Source organism: Nelumbo lutea, chromosome 7 (assembly GCF_056320005.1).
Source record: "Nelumbo lutea isolate HS-2025 chromosome 7, American lotus-T2T, whole genome shotgun sequence".
Taxonomy (NCBI): Eukaryota; Viridiplantae; Streptophyta; class Magnoliopsida; order Proteales; family Nelumbonaceae; genus Nelumbo; species Nelumbo lutea.
In genome coordinates this window covers 6,726,924-6,745,002 of record NC_142690.1, presented here as the reverse complement: position 1 = coordinate 6,745,002, position 18,079 = coordinate 6,726,924, and the positions used below count along the sequence as shown (strand labels likewise).

Sequence of the window (18,079 nt, the reverse complement as noted above, 5' to 3'; positions counted from 1 at the left end):
GGGTGCCTTACAGGCACATCCACCGTGAATAATGACTAATAAGTACAGGAGATGTTCCCAATGCATGATAGGATGTGCGTGTGATGCGTGTGAGGCACCAAGTGTGAGAAGCAGATCCGGTCTCATGAGCATGGGCTTGCACTGATTGAAGCCAAACTCATCTATAGCTCCACCTAACAACCAAATCCTCCCTTTTCTCTCTCCCTCTCTTGTGCTGCTACAAATCCTTGCAAGAGTGAGCTTTTTTGGGTGTTCAGAGGTAGGGGTGTCAAAGGACCAGTTTTGGATAGGATTCTATCCAAATCAAGATCAATTTGAATTGATTGGATGGACCAATAAGACATATTGAATTAAACTAGTCCAGACTTAATGGTCCAAAGCATTTATTGGATTGGATTGGACCTGGTCCTTCCATAATAAACTTATATTGGATTGAATGGGATTGAATCAATATCTTGTCCATCAAGAATACAGGTGCCAATAGAGTTTGAGTTAAAATCAATCTAAATTAAAACCAATTTGAACAGGTTGGACAGTCTAAACATTGAACTGAATCAGTCCAAAATAGTTCAAAGTATTCATATGATTGGATTGGACCTGGTCCAATGGACTCATATTGGACTGGATCGGATTGAACTAAATCCTGTCCAATTGACACCTCCATTAAGAGGGTATCTCCATAGGGTGCACCCTGAGATGTTCTAATTGCATGGAGAGGATGTGTTGTGGGGCACGCTGTAGGAAGCCCTTCAGTGCTCGGACTGGGGACAGTAGTCCAGGAGTTCGCATCTGCACCCCACAAAGTGGCGCCCCACAATGCCCCACAGCGCACCGTGTATTGGAAACATCTCCCGAAAATAATACGAGAGATGATGAGACATCATCACAAGATGTTCTCAATACACAGTTGAGATGTGCTGTGGGGCATTGTGGGGCGCAGATGTTAACTCGTAGCCCAGTCCCCACCCTTCTACGTGTTGCAGGGTTGCAGCCGGAAAGAAATTTTAGGAAGTATCCTTACAAAAGCCTCTCTTAAGGGGGCAGTAGACATCCAACAGTTGAGACACCCAGCATGTAAAGTCGGACAGACATTCAACTGTCAATTATACAAAAGCAGGATAGACCGACCATTGCCATAATACCATTAGTCCAGAAAATCTAATATCTAACAGGAACAACCCTGACCTGATCCAGTATGGGACCACAAAGAGATCCATAATCATCAACCCTTGTGTGGTAGAAGGAACTGTAGAATGTGATCCTTGTCCTGGGCTCAATTGCCTTGAACTTGAAACTAGCAATCTTGAACCCACCCTTTCCATGGGATTCATAGGGGACCTTCAGAGTCTCTTTTGCAGCAAAAGCTTCAACCATCATGGATCCATGGCAGCCATTCCTTGCATCCCCAACTGTGAAACTGACGCCGTATAATCTGTTGGGGACTGTTCTTATGATTTGGGCAATGGCACTTTCCCTCCCGGCAACAAGCTCCACTGCTTTAAATCCGTATGGGACATTGAAATGCGCTGAGTCTATGAACTTCACAGCTTTCAGGGATTCGATGATCCACCCAGGAAGTGGAGACGTGCTGTCCTCCTGTTTAGGGGGGAGAAGGACGCCATTGGTGGAGTTCTGTAGCAAATGGGGACCCTCTTCAAAACCACTATTCTTAACCAAGTTATCTGCAAGCAAGCATGAGAACATTGCTCAGACTGAGAAACAGAATATCCAAATTGGGACCCGGAAGCGAGGTGTATATGTTATGAAGAATAACTGAACATACAATGCACTCCACAAGATACCCAGTGATCTAGCTCAGAAGATGCTAATAATAGTTCAAAACCACAATCACAAAGATACAGAGTTGGGTTCCTTACCTTTAGTAGCCATTGGAGGAAAGAGCTCTTTAATGGCAACTGCATCCAAGAGAGGCCCACAGGCAGGATCCTCCTGAATCCCTGGGTTGTGGAATATGACTTTGGCGAACTTAGAGGTGGCTCTGAATCCCCAAGCATAAGTGTCACCTCCATTGCTGCTGTAGAGTGTTTGAAGAGGGAGGTCCCCTGACAGAGGAGGAACTGAGACCCTCAAAACCTCATCCTGGGCACAGGTCCTTGAAGCACCGAATGTGAGGGAGTAGAGAGAGCCTGGTTTAACTGGTATTGTTTGGGAGATTGAGGCTTCATTGCCAAGCCTCACGGCATGGATGCCGTGTGCGACGGCGAAGTACATGCCACCTGGTTGTGGCCCCCCGGAGATGTACTCAACCAGGCCATTGATTTCCCACTTAGGCAGCGAGTTCTTTCCCTTGAGTACTGTTTTGTTGAGGTTGGATGCACTGGGCTTTTCTTCAAAATTTCCATTTGGGAGAAGTCCTGGAAAAACAAAAGAAACAGATCAGCAGAGTATAGAAAGAGCAAACAAATGCAAAGAAACTAAAGACTTTCCGTCAGATCAACACAGTGGAGAAGAAGAAACTTGAGAAACTCAAAAGCAGAAAAGCAGCTTCCATTATCAATAAAATCATAATGAAATCTCAGCTCTGGAAAACGGTTTAGAACACCAAAGCATCACATTTGAAATGCAACACGGAGCCACAAACTCCATTAGCAGAATAAGAGGAAACACAAAAGCCCCATCTCAAAATACTTGGATTAGATCTCTACAATGCACACGAGAAAATGAAAACAGAAACCCAACACAGTAGTAGATGATGAAGCCAAACTAGATGGCTGGTTCTTACCCTCTAAGTAGGTAACTGCAAAAGCAGGGCTGGTGAAGAGCAAGGAGAGAGCAAGAAAGAGGGAGAGCCACACCGCCATTTCCTTAGAGCAAGGAAGTAAGGGGTCTTAGCTGGGTTCAGGATGGAAGAAACACAGAGCTTCTCTGGTCATTATATAGAGATGGAGCATTCACCAAATGGGTAAGGCAGTTACACTACAGAGTAAGGGAACTTAGGAGCTTACTGCTTAGCAAAACAAGAGCGTGGAAGTTTGGAAGAAAAAGGCAGACCAGAAATCACGTTGCAGTAGATTTGTCTGTTTGTCTCAGTGTCTCCGGATTCACCTTTTGTCCATACTTCATTGCTGGGAGTCTGGGACGTGTACACTGTATAGAGGGCAATCAAGTTAAAATTATGAGGAAGTTTGCTTAAACTTTACCTCAACAATCTAAAATATTTCTCGCTTTCTGGACATAAAAACTTCACTGGTTTTAGTAATTGTGTGATTAGTTGGATCTTCGGTGATTCATCCAAAGTTGAACACTTTCTGTTTGTTGGGTTGATTCTGTTTCTTTGACACCAAACATGGTCAATGTGGAATTAAATGAACGATACCTCATTTCTTCTTGATTCAGTTTCTTGGGTTTATTCCGTTTTACCCCATAAAAGAATTCAACCCCCCCACCAAAATAAATAAATAAATAAATAAAAAGAAACCCATCAAAGAACGCTCCTTCATTCGAACTGTCAAACAGTAAAAGGAAAGAACATTTGTGTGCACGGTCAAGCAGATGACGTGTCCCACGTGCAGAGGTATGAAGATAGACCGATAAAGCTAAAATGGATAGAAATTGTCTGCAAGATAGCAACTATAAACCCATAGGATTTTGACACTATTTTGGGTTTAATTTACAGAAATGCCATTCTACTCCTCTCATACAAACCAGTCTACGAGGAGTACATCCCAATTCTTCTATGAATTCACTGATGCAGTAATTTTCTGGACTGAACCGTTAATATGGATGACTAAATTGTCCGATTTGATGCTGGCCTTGGCTTCTGGGTTATCGGAGAGGTCTTAATTTTGTGGGCCGTGGGCCTGGACGAATAAGTAGATATTATTAGATGGTATAGATCTCTGGCCATGTCATGTGGAATGTGATGAATAGCATGGTCTTCACTCCTGTGTGTTTCAAGACTGGGAGCTGAAGTTGTTCTATTGTACCAGAAAAGCAATGGGAACTGAAGTTGATGAACATGAGATAGACCACCGTCCAATTAAGCCACTGGCCCACAGCCCACAATTCAGTCCTGGTTACTTGCATCTCTTTTGGGTTGTCTTGCCTTTCAGGTGGTCTGCCAGTGACAAAGTTTGTACGCTAAGCACATGGGTAAGGGCTGAAATCCAAGCCCAGGGTCCTCCATGTCTGAGTTGAGATCAGATCCCTAAGCTCACAAAAGAATGAATCATTTTTACAGAATGATGCTTAGCTAGGTTTTCTTTATGGGACCCATCAATCCTTGATATCAAAGGCATCTCCACCAACACTTACTGGAATCAAAATTTCAACAAGTATGATTAAGTATGATTGTTACATTAGCTATGATTCAAAATTATAGTTGGATCTTTCTGTAGACTGTAGCTTGGTAACATGGTGATTATACAACCGAAAATTAAGAGACAGGAAAAACCCTAACATGATCCAAGACAGGCCCACAGAGGGTGCCATAGTCATGAAGCTTTGTGTGATAGAACCCACTGTAAAATGTGATCCGTGTTCTGGGCTCAACTGCTTTGAATTTGAGACTCACAGTCTTGAACTTGCTACCGCCATGGGCTTGGAATGGGACTTTCAGGGTGTCTTTAGCAGCAAAGGCTTCGACCATCATCGATCCATGGCACCCATTCTTGGCATCTCCAACTGTGAATGTGAGGTTGTAGGATTTTCCGGGGACTGTTCTTAGAACTTGAGAAATGGCACTCTCTCTCCCTGCAACCAATTCAATTGCTGCGAATCCTGATGGGACGGAGAAGTGCTTTGAATCTATGTACTTCACTGCTTTGAGGGACACTACAGTCCAACCAGGGAGTGGGGATACATGGTCTTTTTGTTTGGGGGGGAGGAGGACTCCTGTAGAGAAGTTCTTGAACAAGTGAGGCCCATATTCAAAATCGCCATTCTTAACCAAATTACCTGCAAAAACATATAATAGAACAACCAATTGTAAGCCTTTTCTGTTATTTTGGGGGGTTGGTAAAATTTCTTCTGAAATAGAAAGAATATTTTTCTTTTTTGGTTATGATCCATTTCTTCACCGTATTTATCTGTTTGATCTTGATTTAAGATCAATGAGATGGAATATAGAGCTCACCAGGTGTTATGTGATTGGAAAGTTACTCTATAATGACTTTGAATCTCTGCGACACAAGTGTTTGTTGAATATTGAATATGCTCTTTAGTCTGGACTGATCAACTAAGTGGTTTTCTTACCAAAAAGGCAAAAACAGATAAACTAAGTAGTTTTTATATCATGTGCAACTTCCGATATCAGAACTAATTACAGATAAATGAAACAAGGAGAAAGCAACAAAACCAAGGAATAATAGAAGTTTACCTCTAGTGGGCAAGGGAGGGATGATTTCCTTGATTGCAACTGCATCCAGGAGGGGGCCACATGTGGGGTCCTCTTGAATCCCAGGGTTGTGAAATGTCACCTTAGCAACATTAGAAGTAGCCTTGAATGCCCAAGCATAAGTGTCACCTCCATTGCTGCTGTAGAGTGTTTGCAGAGGGAGGTCCCCTGAGAAAGGAGGTACTGAGACCCTCAAAACTTCATCCTGAGCACAGGTTCTGGTAGCACCGAATGTGAGGGAATAGAAAGATCCTGGTTTAACAGCCACCGTTTGAGAGATAGAGGCCTCATTGCCAAGCCTCACTGCATGGACCCCACGAGGGACGGCAAAGAAGAAGCTCCCTGGTTGGGGTCCACCTGAAATGTATTCCACTACCCCATTGATTTCCCATTTGGGGAGTGAGTATTTCCCTACTATTACTGTTTTCTTCATATTGGATCGACTGGGCCCTTCTTCAAAGTTGCCATTTGGGAGAAGTCCTGAAGACAAAATGAAAAAAAGTTGAGGAAGAGAGATGGAGGAGACACTAAGACCACACTAAGCAATATGTCGAACAGTTGGAGCAACCAAGTTTCTAGGAAATATATGACCATCTAAAGAGATTGTAATACCAAAGCTGTAGGAAATTGAAAAAAAGTAAGACTTTGCTGCAGTACTTACCATCTAAACAATTGAGCAGAGAGAGAGAGAGAGAGAACAATAGAGCAGGCAATACTTACCATCTAAATACTTTGCTGCAAAAGCAGAGGTGGTGAAGAGGGAGAGTAAAACAAGGCAAACAGAGAGCAACTCTGCCATTCTCATTTGCTGAGAGGAAGATGGATAAAAACCAAAGAGAAGAGAGCTCTTATACATGGAAAAGAGAGACACTGAATGGATATTTATACTGGAAAGACTGAGATGAAATAAAGTGATTAAAGAAATAAAAAAGAAGGAATAAAGCAGAAATTGAAGCTCAAGACTTCTCTCGACAATTATTACAACAAAAAAAAGAGACCTCTCTCGACAACTCGAGTAATGTATTTCTTGGAGTCTTGGACCCCTGTTACTAACAAAGTTAAAAAGAAAACGAAGTATTTCATGGACCCACCAGCACCTGTTAATTAACAAATCTAACGTCAAGAACCTCATTGTTTGCCGTGATTAGCTCATTTTCAACTTTGAACTTCTTTTCTGAGATCAGAAATTTTGAATTTCCTTCTTTTATGGAAAATTAAATCAAATATTCTTTTTTTTTTTGTTGTTGTTTTGCACATGGTGCTCTGATATTGTTTCTTCCCTTCACATTCAGTGACATGATGTGTCTGTTCTGCATTCCTATCAAATGTTTCACCAACAATTCCAAAATTTTGATTTCTTAACAGCAGACCATTAAGAAATAGTCAGGACCCTGATCTAAAAAGTCCAAACCTTTATATGGTCTTAATTGTTGAGTGTTGACTGTGCCATTCTTTCTATTTTTTCCTATAATGGATTTTTGATTGCATGGTTGGGATCGGCTGGAATGTTCGAGTCTCATTTTCAAGGGTCAAAATGAAGGCTAATGGGAACCCATAAACGCTTCCACCAATTTCGGTGGAGAGAAGGTAAAACCCTGCCAAGGATTAAGATTAGAGGACAAGGCAACTACCTTTGAGTACATGGAAGGACAACTTGTCATTCTCATTTATTTCTTTCATTTTTTTTTTCAAGTAACATGTGCTAGATTGGGATCCATTTAGAACTTTGTATGATCTCGATAAACATGGCAATCTTTCAAGCTGTTCCTTTTCTTTTCTAATCTTTTATTAATTTAATCCTGTATTGAGCCTTTCAAACAACAAATAATTTACTAATTGTCTAAGATTAGTTATCTAGGATCTCTTTCATGTACAAAACGAGAGAGATTTTATTAGAATTGGGAGCAAAATAATTGCATTCACATGATTACAGAGTTTTGAGTCAGACCCTAATGAAAATAAGATAGAAGCCAGACTCTATCTCCTTTATTGAGTGTGCGAAGAGAATTGTGGGAGGGTACGGTAGGGTAGGGTGGGGACAGGGAGCCACTCCTCTTCATCGCTGTCCCTGTAGAATGCGTCTATATGTGTATATGTTATATTACGAGTTCAGATCTACGCCCCACAGAATATCTCCACTGTGTATTGGGAACATCCTTTGGTGATGATATCATGGCTCTGATAATCATTGGGAGATGAACCCAGTACACGGTAGGGATGTGTTGTGGGGTGCAGATATGAACTCTTATATTACTAAGTGGTGATCCCCATGTGATGGGGAATGCTCTCTCTGTCTCCCTCTCCATCTCATGAGGTGGGTTCCTACGAGGGAGGATAAAGGAAACGGGGAAAATTATCATTCTTGGGCTGATTGGATATTTTTTTTTGTCTTTTTATTTTTTGATTTATTTATTTTTTTCAAATGAAGCACAGTCCTATTATTACTCAGAAAATCAAAAGATGTATCCTTTAAGATAAAAATGCTTCCAAGGCTCAGTTTGGAAGGAGTACAAAAACAAATAAAATAATACAAAGTACATTGTTTTGTGCTCTACATATTTGTCTTTGTACTCTTTCTAAATGGAGCCTTATAAAGGAATATATAAATACAAATATATAGAGTGCAAAACCTTATATTTTATATTATATATATTTGTATTTGTATTCATTCCAAATTGAGCTTTCTACATATTTGTATTTATACTCCTTCCAAATCGAATCTAAATGTTAATGTTTATCTTGACAAACAAGATTGTCTTTGGTCTCTTCACTAGAATGTATCTTGTTTATCAGAAATGCAAACGGGAATATTATAATTAAAAAAAAAAACATTTCGCTTGCTTAGTAGGTTTTGCGAAATGCATTGTTTCGGTGTCCAATAAATCAAGCTTAAATTTATCCAACTTTAAGTATTGGAAATGAATAATAATTAAATTAATTTAGACTTCACCGGATGAATGGGTTTTCTTCTCTCTACACTATTGCTACCTGCTGATTGGTAACTTTTGCTTGTCATTAATAGTCTTTTCTGTATGTTAATGGCCAATTCAGCTGAGTCTTACAAACAGCTATCAACATGATACCATCCTCTTTCTTCATTTATTTGAGCTTGGGATTGGCAATATAAAAAGTTAATTATTTAACTTAGGTGGTGTTTGGTTGCATTTTTTAGACATCTGAATATGAAAATGTTGTTTTTTAGATGTCACTTTCGTTTGGTATGCTCTCTTATTACTGATCTGAAATCCAATTTCAGACCTTAATTCGTAAGAGGTGGGGTGGGTTTTTAATGTACTAAGATGTAATTCAGATGTGTGCAAAAGACATTAGTATCCTCAATGAAATTTTAATGGCATGGTTTGTCCCTCATATAACTCGAAAATTAGGTCATTCGAACAATTTCTGCAACCTAAACAAGCTCCACCACCATCAAGCTCTCTTCAAACCCTCTCTACGGCCTGAATAAGCAACGACGGTTCTCTCTCCCCTTGTCTTCCTGCCACCGCCACCGCCGCTGCAACTTGCAGCAATGGCGGTTCGGTGAGTGATAATAATTAATAATAATTATAAATTATTTTTACTAATTATCAATTATTTTATTAATTTTTATTAAAATTAAATATTTTTATTAATTTTACTTGTGTTATCTATTAATTAATAATTATTTTTATTAACTAGTAAATTTTAATTATTTCATTATTTTTTAAAAATTATTTTAATTTTTATTTGTATAGATTATTAATTTTTAATTATTTTAATATTTTTATAGTCATTAATTATTTTTTTAATTTTAATCATTTAATTTATTAATTGTTAATTTATTATTTTTTTATTTGTATTGTTTCAATATTATTTTGAGGTTGAAAATTATTTTTTATGAGATAATACAAATTGAACTCAAAATTTCTAAATAGTATGTTTTATGGGTAAAATAGTAAAATCAGTAAATTTCATATGGTAAAAGGTTGATCCAACACAAACAAACTTAGGCTTAATTTAGAAGTAGTGCAGATACAAATATGTACAGTACAAATACATACAAAATAATATAAAAGGTAAGGTTTTGTACTCTACACATTTGTATTTGTACTCCTTCCAAATTGAGTCCTATGGACTCAAAACCTTTAAAAAGTAGAAAAACACATCTGTTTCTTTTCAGATTTCAAACACAAAAATATCTTTTTAACTTTTTAGATTTATCAAATGCCACCTTAGATTGAAGAATGTATTACCAATAGAATTAATTAATAGGATGAATAAAATGGTTAGTGCATCTGGATTTTTATATAATAAGAGAATACCACTTAGATTAGATTAAATGAACGAATTGCATGGTCAATTATGTTTTGACAGTCAAGAAATTGTTACCGAGAAAGACAACTTGGGGGGAGTTGGGGTTTACAAATTTAAAATGATTTGTCTCAAAAAATGGTTCTAACGAATGAAAGTCACTATTGATATACAATTAATGAAAATGAAGAGAGACAATAAATTCAGTCTCAAGTGAATGCTTAGATATGAGTTGTGAAAGCTAAGTATTAAAAGAAGCACTAAAACATGCACGTTACTTGAACAAATTGAATGAAAGAATAGCAAACAAATAAATAAAAAGAAGAGTATAAATATATTTATAGAGGTTCGGCTATCACAACCTGTGTCCTATCGTCAAGGAAGTCCCCTTGAGAATTTTCAATCCACTACAAACATTGGCTAGTTGATATGGTCCTAGTAACACCGGTTTGTTCTTCTCTTTAGGCTGCATTTGGAAATAACGCAAATAGAGTGTAAATCCCGGTTCAGGATAAATTCGTACTCTGATCCATTTTTGTCTTGTTTGATAACATTACACTTTTGTATTGACAAATGAGAGACCAATGCATATTTACATTGATAATAAGATATATAAATGTATCAATAAAAAAGAAGTAAATTTGTATTCAAGTGGGCTTTTGATAAAAAAAAAAGCATATGATTTGTGTTTTCATCCATTATAACTAAAAGTCTATTTGTAAGAAGGTAAATTTGTCAATGCAAAACTAGCCCAATTTTACAATTTATATGAACAGATTTACACTCTACATATTTGCATTCACACATATTTGCATCGTTTCCAAACGCAGCCGAACTTGTTGCAGCACCCAATAATTGATATGTTGTAGAACACTTAGCTAATGCATATGTCATTTTTACATTCCATAATAGATAAAAAATCCTATTGTCAATTTTGAGTGCCTTGGTGATGCAATTGGTTTGCTCTTTTTCAATCTTTACTCTAGAGACTTGAACACCATTCTTTTACGGATCAACTTTTTGGATATACTAAATTTTACATAATTAGTATCAACAGTCAAAGTGTGTTTGTTATAACCTATTATAATCTAATCTGCACTTGAATTTGTTAGAATAAGGATTGGAGAAGTAATAGAAAAATTAGAAGAAGAAGAGTTATGGTTCAAACAGGAGAGATTAATCACCTCTCTAGTCAGCCAGATTTAATTTTTATGTTTCTACTTAAAAACAAAAAGACTCCTTTGCCCCTACTTAAGTATGGGACACAACCACTAATAAAACATTATACATTAGCAGCTTTAAATATAAATATAAAGACCAAAATACTCCTACACAGTCGACATTAACATCACCAAAACACATATAAGTATATATGGGTCATATACCCGGGGTCAATAGAAACATGTCAAACAATAAATAAATAAATAAATAACTAAACATGATAGACATGTGAATGTTTAGATAGATGAATAGAAAAGATAGGGTCGTAAATGAAATCATTTGAAGGAACTTGTGTGTTATTCCAATAGATGATAAAATGAGAGAAAGTAGATTAAGATGGTTTGGTCACATGCATTGAAGGCCATTGGCAACACCCATAAGTAAAGTGATACCATGCAAATTGAAGGGGCTAGAAAGGCAACGGGTAAGCCAAACAAGACATGTATTGAAATAGTAAAAAAATGATTTAAGTGCTCATAATTTAACAATAGATATGAAATCAAACACAATGAAAGGGTAAAACATGATTCATGTAGTTGTTTCCATATAGTTGGATAAGGCTTACATGATGATGATGATGATGACAGTATACCAATTCTGTAACTGCCCAATTTATTCCAAGAAGAGCTGATTTTCAAATAATGATAACAATTATTATTATTATTAAAAAAGTTTTTAACGAGAGCTGGGGATTCAATAAGGGACCTTTCATGTGAGGGCATATTTCTGCATCGACTTTTAGGCTGTGATTGGTTCAAAGAAAAAAGTAGGGAAAGGAAGGAAAAGCTAAGAAAATGTTTACAAATCTTGTATAAGTTTCTCCACCTTTCCTTTCCTTTCCTTACTTTTTCTTTTAAACCAAACATAGCTTTAAGGTTTAATACTGATGGTTCTCAACAATTGAGAGAGAGATGTTTCTTTGCCTAAATATCACATTTTTACTGTTTACATTTGCTGTGATCATGGTCACCTATAAACACGGACACATTAGTTATCTTCAGGCTATCAAGCCTCAAAATGCCAAAGATTAAGGCCTTATACAGTCTATCCGTCGCAAGACCCTAAAAAGTTGGGACCAACATCGGGTTATTAGCGGAGGCTTGGGATTGAATTCCACATGCACCATTTGTGACAATGGGGTGTGACAATGAGGTGTCCTGTACTGTTAGCTCTAAGCCGTTAACTGAAGTTACAATGAAGGGTAAATTTACCCAAATATCCATTCACAGTTTGAATAGCTGAGAGAATAAAATTGTAAAATGACATAAAACATGGTTAATGTACAGATTGCCGTTTTACTTTAAACACTCTGTTCATTCAATTCTGAGAAAGAAAATGAGAAAGGGTTAAAAATTAAGATTTTAGAGACCTAATAAGGGGCAGAATGGATAGTCTGGGGAGTTTTAAATATTTCAAGACACACATAACATCATATGCTCCAAATGACTGGCAGAATGCTATCAGTTGGACTTGAATGTTAATTTTGAAAGTACAGGATACGCCACTGTCATAAGAGAAAGTTGAACCCCTCTAAATGTCATTATAACTTCTCTAGAACAAATGGATTGTGTCCATATTTTATTGGACGGTCCAGTGTTTTTTACGTCAGTAATAAATTCATAGCCCCATGGACTATTCATTCAATAGGGTAATTAATGAAGGAACCATCAATTTAACATTTCCCCTCAACATCTCCTGATTTAAGTTTTTAATAGAAACGTTTTATGACTGTTTTAACTCAAACTCAAAACAATTTTCGACCAAACATAAAATAGACATTTAAACTCAAAACGCTTAGGTGACATTGATGTGGCAACTTTTCAAGTAGAAACAGCCACGGTACCAAATATCACCTTAATTTCTTAATTCCTTGATGAATAACAATGGGAAGAAACTTGCCACTCTTGCCATGTGGCAGATGACAATTGGGTTCCAATTATTGTTGGACTGTGACAGGGCAATTGGATTGGATCTTAAAAGCGAGATGCATTGGAAACAGATACAAATAGGATCAAATAATATATTGTCAAAGCCCGCCTCCAGAATTAGTTTGGCCCAATAAGCCCAAGCCAACTTTGTCAATCCTAATCCCATCATAAACTGTGTTCGGTTGGTTCAAGTAAAGATGGGCTTACAATGGGCAAGGAAAAAGAAAATAGATGGAGTACAGTACTCATCATGTGTGAGGTTCAAGATACATTGAATTTGCCTTAGCCTAGGCCAACCGTAGGTGTTGTGTTGTTTGGATATTTCCTCCCAAGCCCATGACAATGTTTTGAAGGAACAATCAAATTTCACCTACTCGATTGGATATTGATTATTGGATATTCAATCCCATGTTGCACCCTCTTACGGTTCATCAATGTGAATGGTTTTGTTTCTTAAAATAAAAAACTGCCTTATCAGTAAAAACAGTGCTATTTTGCTGATGTGGCGATTGTTTTTGTTTTAAAAAACGAAGCCGTTTACATGGGTGAACACCCTCTTTATGCATTTTGGAAAAAGAGTTGGTTTCTCAAATTTTAATATAATTTAAATAAATAAAAAACAAAAAAAAAATTAAAAAATCCTAATCAATATAGAGGCTCATTTTGGAAGGAGTACAAATACAGATATATGGAATGAAAAGCTTATATTTTATATTATTTTATATGCATTTGCATTATACATATTTGTATTTTTTTTTATACAACAAGAAAGTGGATTAGCACCAGTGAGGAGAGTCTTCCCTGCTGCATCAAGAAGAATTAGATAGCTGAACTCCCGGGGGGGAGAACTTTGTCTTGAGGCTTCCAGATCATTGCAGTGTTTGGTCAGCTCAGCAGCTGCGTTACCTTTTCTGTGGATGTGTCCATAAGCGTTTGTTGATGAGGAACTCTGGGTCAGACACTCACTCCTGCACTCGTAAGAAGTGATAGGCACTGCCATAGGGGATCAGATCTAGTAGGTACAATATAGTAAGTATATTTAATAAGCACTTGATAAATATTCTGACAACTGAAAAAGTGGTTTATAATCTTTTTTGAGAGGGGGGTGTGGGTGTTTTAAGAAACAGGTGTTAAAAAATTTTCTTAGTACTTATTAAACGTATTTACAATGGTGTACCTAACTGATCCAAATTGCGGCCAAGGGACCTTCAAGACACCTTGAAGAATGTTAGTTATGAGGAGAGAGTCTCCTTCCTTCTATAGTGATGAACTGATTTTGCATACCACTTTGACTTTAGAACTTTGCCTTTGCCATCTCTCATTGCACAACCAAAAGTATTCCTTCCATCGGATTTTACTGAGGCATCAAAATTTATTTTTATATTGTTTGTAATTGCTAGGTTCTATCTCATCTAATTCAATTGTTTCAATTGAATCTCTCTGTAAGAGGTCAGAGGGTTATTTGCTTCCAAGGCTAGAGCACCAAATCTCCTTTTTATTTATTTTGCTAGGCAAACTAATTACAATACGCTTTTTTCTTTTTATCCACTAGTTGTAATAGAGAATGGGTGGGCCTGATTTATGTCTTAGGCCCACAAACATACAAAGCCCTGGATTGTGCTTGTGTTGAGGAGTCCTTGCCTTTTGTAGGCTTGGATTTGGTTAGTTTTTGGCTTGTGTTGATCCCTTCTCGGTCCAACCCGCCCAAGTTGCATTGCTTAATGGGCCCTCAGAAAAGAAAAAAAATAAAGGAAAAGATGCAATAGATTCTATATGCATTTCACTTTCAATCTTTATTATACATCCATACATACATATGGGTATTGAAATACATGCATATATACACATGAATACATGGCAATTTTCATGGTGTGTATGACCTTGATTACATGACCTACTCTATTTTTTTGTACATGTCGTAACAATGTCTGCTATTCTCTTTGGTAGAGAGCGGACCTGCTCTTCACATAGGGCGCCTCACATGCACATCCTACCATGCATTGAGAACATCTTCCGTATTTGTAAGTCATTTTTCACGGGAGCTGTTCCCAATGCACGGTGGATGTGCATGTGAGGCGTCCAAGTGTGAGGAACAGATCCTGTATTCCCATGAGATGCCACTTTAACCATATTGAAATTCACATGAGCACCCCATAGCGCACACTCCACAGCACATGCCGCTGTGCATTGGGAACATCTCCCCAAACATTTCAGTTAGAAATGATAATAATACCAAACACTACCCTAATTTATTCGTTTAAAATGTATCTTTTGAGCACATACAAAGGGTTTTGGGTGTGAAAAAACTCATCTGCAAAAGTTTCTGGGTCATTTAGACATCTCAAAATGACCCCAACTCGCAGATCCACTCTGGCATAACTCAGCCTTTCTCTTTCTGGTAGAAATAACTCACCAATTTAATAATTGATATGGGTTTAGATTGGAATAAATTTGTTCATTTAAGAACCTAGCTACCTTTCATGGATTACTCTTTGATTTTTTCGGCAGACAAAGATCAAAATGAATCTGACCGGAAAGATCTCCATACAATAAAAGATGACCACTTAATTGATTGAAACCCCAGAATATTGACACCTTTTATAGGTTGGACTCTTGGATGCTTTGCCTGTCATTTAGAAAGGGCCAAACACATAAACCAAGAGATTGAAAGGGTTGTGTGCAATCAACATACATGGTTGGTTTGGATTATTGCAATTTCATAAATCGAAACCAAATCTGAAGTTCTCAAAACTCAGGAATTCAAAGCTTGAAACTTCCTGGAACTGGAAATCAAATTTCATCTTTCTGGGTCCCGTTGTATGTTTATTTTATTGATATTCTACTGATGTTATTTACAAGGATACCTTTCTTTTCATATAATCTCAATTTCATGAATACCCAGATTCTGGAATTAAGTATGGAGCTCAGAATTTATGAAATATATCATCCCAAAGAATTGTAAAGGAATCAAAGAAAAGAGATGATCAGGACCTAGAGGAAATGAGAGGGAGGGACCTTGGATGCCTGAACTTGGTGAGACAACCCATGATACAAGGCCCACCATGATACATGTCTACTAAAGCTAAAGCCTATCTCCATCAGTAGAGAGACTGGACAAAGAAATCCGAATTGCTTTTCCTCCTTTTCTTTTTTTGGCGCCATAGCCTACTGGCTTCACAATCATCTAAAGTGGCTTTCTTTCCACACCATCATCCAAGCACATGCGATCAGTCTAAGGGACGAAGTGGAGTCACATCCTGGGGAGGAAAAAAAAGTGGGTTTTGTTTAATTTTGTTCTTACAAGACAAAAGGTGGAGGGATGCAAGAAAAACAAAAGTTCTTCGTTGGCTTTGACTTAATTTAATTAATATATAACAAGGCAAATACTTCGATTCTCAACCAAACTTCGTCCAATTCAACCAACACCTACAAACTATTACTTGGGCATCATGATGTTCATGTCAGGACCCGACAATCTCAAAATCTAAGGGCCTGTTCGGGAGGGCTTCAGTGTTGCTTTAAGTGTATTGATGAATTGCTTTGGAGAAACTATCAGCTTCGTTAAAAAATCAATTCTGAGCTTAATGTAAGTCGGTAAGTGTGTTAGGACTTTCTAAGGTTTTTTTTTTTTAAACAAATATAGCTTCAGGGCTTTCTATATGGGGCAGACCTACCTTTTGGCAAAAAAACAATTCACTTGATAAGTGACTCGCTGACCCAGGTGGTCGAACCATCAACCTGATCGCCTTGATCGCCTTAATTGGTGTAGGTGGGGTAATAATGACAGGGAAAGCTATTTCTAGCCTAATCTTCTATTTTTATCCCTGATCGCCTTGATCAATGTTTGTTCATATATTGAAAGCAGACAACCAAGTAAGCTTGCAAGCATGTGGACTTCAATGGATACGGTAACCCATTCAAGGTTAGACTTGGGTGGAGTTTGGTGAGAGGAATTTATATTAGTGATCCTGCTTTCTTGTTTTGTCACATCAGTTGTTTGGGCATGCAAATTACTTTGAGAGAAGAAGATGCAGATTCTGGAGTGAGATAGCATCTTAGAGTGAGTGTGATTGTCAATGTGATTTCTGACATGGTTTTATGCTAATAACTTTGAAACAATCCCTGAAAATATGTTTGGTTTAATAGAAAACAAGAGAGAAATAAAAAGTTGAATGAAAGTTCTAAAAGAGTTTTGTGGAGTTTCTCTAAAACCTTCCCCTCAACTTTTTGCGTCTCTTATTTCTCATCAAATCAAACATAGTGCTAGAGTGCTGAAAAAAATGGCTAGATGGTAAAGCCAAAGTCATACAGCCCATAACAACTGTGACCCACCCTTGTTAATTAAAGATTAATGGGCTCAACTTTGGCTTTGTAGTATGCTGAAAATTTTCTTTCTACATGGAGTAAAACCAGAATGAATTGGAAGTTGAATACAACTTTGTTTTTCTCTTGGGTGGGTTATCACTCATCAACTTTTGCCTAATCATAAAAGGAGCCAACTTTTAATATAACCATTAACTATGGGAAGTACTTTTGATATGGACTACAAGCTAGTACACCCTAGTTCAATTTGGCCTAGGCTATGATAAAATCTGATTAAAAATATGGTTTAACCATCCATTTTAGTTCATGATCCTCGAAATGACATCTTGCATGCACGAGTTAACATCCCTTAGACATACAAATCCTAGAAAATACCTGCTTCTGAGGTCTGACAATCTTCTTTATTTGTCCTTCCTTCAAAATCAACAAAATCGTTTTCACTGAAATGCATATGAGATCAAGCTACCTACTCCAGTAAGTTGTGATGACTGATTTGATTCACTGTCTCTGCTACAATCAGTAAGAATAGACTTTACCAGTGAGCCATATAGCACCTTCGAGTTTGACAACACTGCTGTGATCAGACATTCCTGGTTGCAGACTCAACATACACAATGCTAATTACTCCAAGGATCACTTATCCTCTTAATCACGTTTCTTTCTTTCTTTTCTTTCATATTTTCTTTTGGGAGGGGGAGGGGGACGTGGGCTACCCCTTAATCATGGTTGAGGGGACACCCCCCATCACTATATTCCATGTATGGAGCCAAATCCTTGATCTCTGCATAAATCAAGCAACAATCAACATTGTCAAGTGCCTGCTGCCATGAGACAATTAACAAATTTCATTCATTTATTTTATTTATTTTTATTAAGCAAGTGTTATCTCATCAATCTAGGGTTTAGGGCTTGGCTTTACCATTAAGTGTTTCACAGATTTAAGATTCAAAAGCAAGGCATC

The 18,079-nt window shown here is 37.4% G+C and overlaps 2 protein-coding genes across 2 annotated transcripts; both read right to left on the bottom strand.

Annotated features, from left to right (window-relative positions):
* Nucleotides 1-1,002: 1,002 nt before the first annotated feature.
* Nucleotides 1,003-3,052, bottom strand: LOC148844866 (protein TEEBE-like). The gene is made up of 3 exons (XM_088954025.1): nucleotides 2,744-3,052; nucleotides 1,878-2,375; nucleotides 1,003-1,682 (listed from the first exon to the last, which is right to left on the bottom strand). The coding sequence occupies exons 1-3, from the start codon at nucleotides 2,820-2,822 to the stop codon at nucleotides 1,159-1,161; spliced, it is 1,101 nt and encodes a 366-aa protein (XP_088810151.1). The 5' UTR covers nucleotides 2,823-3,052; the 3' UTR covers nucleotides 1,003-1,158.
* Nucleotides 3,053-4,275: 1,223 nt separating this feature from the next.
* On the bottom strand, nucleotides 4,276-6,249 carry LOC148844865 (protein TEEBE-like). Its single transcript, XM_088954024.1, has 3 exons — nucleotides 6,077-6,249; nucleotides 5,339-5,836; nucleotides 4,276-4,917 (listed from the first exon to the last, which is right to left on the bottom strand). The coding sequence occupies exons 1-3, from the start codon at nucleotides 6,210-6,212 to the stop codon at nucleotides 4,397-4,399; spliced, it is 1,155 nt and encodes a 384-aa protein (XP_088810150.1). The 5' UTR covers nucleotides 6,213-6,249; the 3' UTR covers nucleotides 4,276-4,396.
* Nucleotides 6,250-18,079: the final 11,830 nt, after the last annotated feature.